General features: G+C 42.9%; 1 protein-coding gene across 1 annotated transcript; it reads right to left on the reverse strand.

Annotated features, from left to right (window-relative positions):
* Nucleotides 1-928: 928 nt before the first annotated feature.
* On the reverse strand, nt 929-1879 carry LOC140507490 (olfactory receptor 2A12-like). The gene has a single exon (XM_072615561.1). The coding sequence runs from the start codon at nt 1877-1879 to the stop codon at nt 929-931; it is 951 nt and encodes a 316-aa protein (XP_072471662.1).
* Between the last annotated feature and the right edge of the window lie 681 nt (nt 1880-2560).

Here is a 2560-nt window from a genome sequence, read left to right on the forward strand (position 1 = left end):
ACTTTTCTTGACCTTATTTGGGGTTTTCTTGGCAAAGATACTAGAGTAGTTTGCCATTTCCTTTTCCAGATCATTTTACAGATGAGGAAACTGAGATAGACAAGGTTAAGTGACTTTCCCAGGGTCACACAGCTAGGAAGTGTTTTGAGACAGATTTGAATTCATGAAGATGAGTCTTCCTCACTCCAGGTTCAGTGCTCTACCATTGTGTCATCTAGCTGCACATGTGTAACTTTTATCAAGTTGCTTGCCTTCTCAAGAAGGGGATGTAGAGAATTTGGAGCTCAAAATTAAAAAAAAAGAATGTTAAAAAATTCTTGCTTCCATACATTTAAGAAATATGTGATGTGTGTGTGTATGTATGTATGTATGTATATGCTTAGCAAAAGAATCTCTGGGTCAATGTGTTTGCTATTTCAGTCACTTTCTTAGGATAGTTATAATTGTTATAAAGTAATTTTTTAAAAATCAAGTCTAAATGTGCATCTCTAAAACTCCCCTCTCTCATACCCCACCACTATTACTCACCGTTCTGCCTTCTGTTGCAACAAAATGAGTCCAATACTCGTGCATGGTGGGCCTTTAAATACTTGAAAACAATGCTCATGTTCTCTCTGCAGTTTAGATAAGATATAGTTCCAGAACTCATATAATTTACAATATATTAGGAAGATAAGATACTAACACTCATCATATATGTAAATACGTGATAAGGGCATGAGGGAGTTATAAAAGCACTTTGAGAGGTCTGATGGGGAAAGCCAAATAAGGTACCACAGCTCTGTGGATAAGATGGTGACATTTGTTTGAGTTCTAAAGTATGAGGAGGAATCCAACAGTTAACAGAGGAAGGGAGGATATTCTAGGGGACCATAACTGAATCCAATCACCTCCTTGATAATTCAGGAAACCACAGATCATTCTTCAATCATTGGAGAGCATCCTTCTTAATTATGACTTTTAGAAAGGCTCCTTTCACATCCTTGTTTCTTAAGCTGTAGATGATAGGGTTGAGAAAGGCAGAGACCACATTATAGAACAGGGCCAGCTTTTTGTCATGCTCAGGAGAAGACTCAGAGCCAGGCCTCATGTACATGATCATTGCTGGCCCATAGAACATGATGACAACAGTGATGTGGGAGGCACAGGTAGAGAAGGACTTGAGTCTTCCCTGAGTGGAATGGATTCTCAAGATGGCAGCAAAGATGCGGGTATATGAGGCCAAGATCAGAGACAATGGGACCAGCAGCAGGATGAAACCCAGGAAAAAATCCACGCGGTCATTGAGAGATGTGTCTGCACAAGCTAGCTTCAGAACTGCAGGGACCTCACAGAAGAAATGGTTAATTTCATTGGGGCCACAATAGGGTAGGTGCATGGTGAAGACAGTATAGACTAGGGCACCAAGAAGACCAATGGTCCAGCAGGTAGCAGCCATAGCAACACAGGTGAGACGGTTTATGATGAGGGTGTAACGGAGGGGATGGCAAATGGCAACATATCGATCATAGGCCATGGCAGCATAGAGGATGCATTCAGTGATGCCAAGCACCAGAAAGATATACATCTGAGCCACACACCCAATATAGGAGATAGTCTTCTTTGGATGGTCCAGATGTGCTAGCATCTGGGGCACAGTGGTGGTGACATAGCTCATATCCAGCAGGGAGAGGACACTGAGGAAGAAGTACATGGGTGTGTGAAGGCGGGAGTCCAGGTAGATCAGGGTGATAATGAGCCCATTACCCAAGAGGGTGCTGAGATAGAGAAGGAGGAAGAAGGTGAAGAGAAGCAGCCTACTCTGAGGCTCATTAGAGAAGCCTAAGAGGATGAATTCAGACACAGAGCTGTGGTTCCTCCAGATGACCTCCTGCACCATCACTCACCTGTCAAGGAGAAACATAACTGAGACTTCACAGGATCGTAGATCTAGATTGGAAGCAACCTTAAAGTTTATTTGGCTCAGCTCCCTCATTTTGCAGCTGAGCAAATAGAGGCCCAGAGTGATTTGCCCCACACCACACAGGGAATGACAGGGATGGAATTTGAACTCAGGTTCCATGACACCAAGCTCAGTGCTCTTTTCACTGGAGCATCCCATCTTTCAAAGTCCTTCTATGATCCCAGATGCTCCTGCTAGGGAAGAGGGTAGGAGAATCAGAATAGCAGGTTCTGGATTGTAGAGAGTGAAGGGCTATTTCTGGGATCATAGAATCCTGGAGAAGGGTTGCAAGACTAAAGGTGCCTTCACACATCTCATTCAGATGAAATTAGAATGCCAGTGATTTCCTTGGGGTTTCAATGAATCTGCTCCTCATAAGCATTCACCACCATCCCTGAGATGTCAAGATGCTGTTGATAGATATGCTTTGTTATGATAGAAAGATGTTTCCCCTGGTGTTCTGGTAAGAGAAAGTGTTGACAGAATGGCATAGTAGAGATTCCACTCAATAAAGAGTCATCAGACCTGGGTTCTGACAATAAACGGCCCTGTGACTTTATACAAGATTACTTTCACTTTCTGGGCTACAGATTCCCCATCTATAAAATCAAAGGTTGA

Source organism: Notamacropus eugenii, chromosome 5 (genome assembly GCF_028372415.1).
Source record: "Notamacropus eugenii isolate mMacEug1 chromosome 5, mMacEug1.pri_v2, whole genome shotgun sequence".
NCBI classification, from domain to species: domain Eukaryota; kingdom Metazoa; phylum Chordata; class Mammalia; order Diprotodontia; family Macropodidae; genus Notamacropus; species Notamacropus eugenii.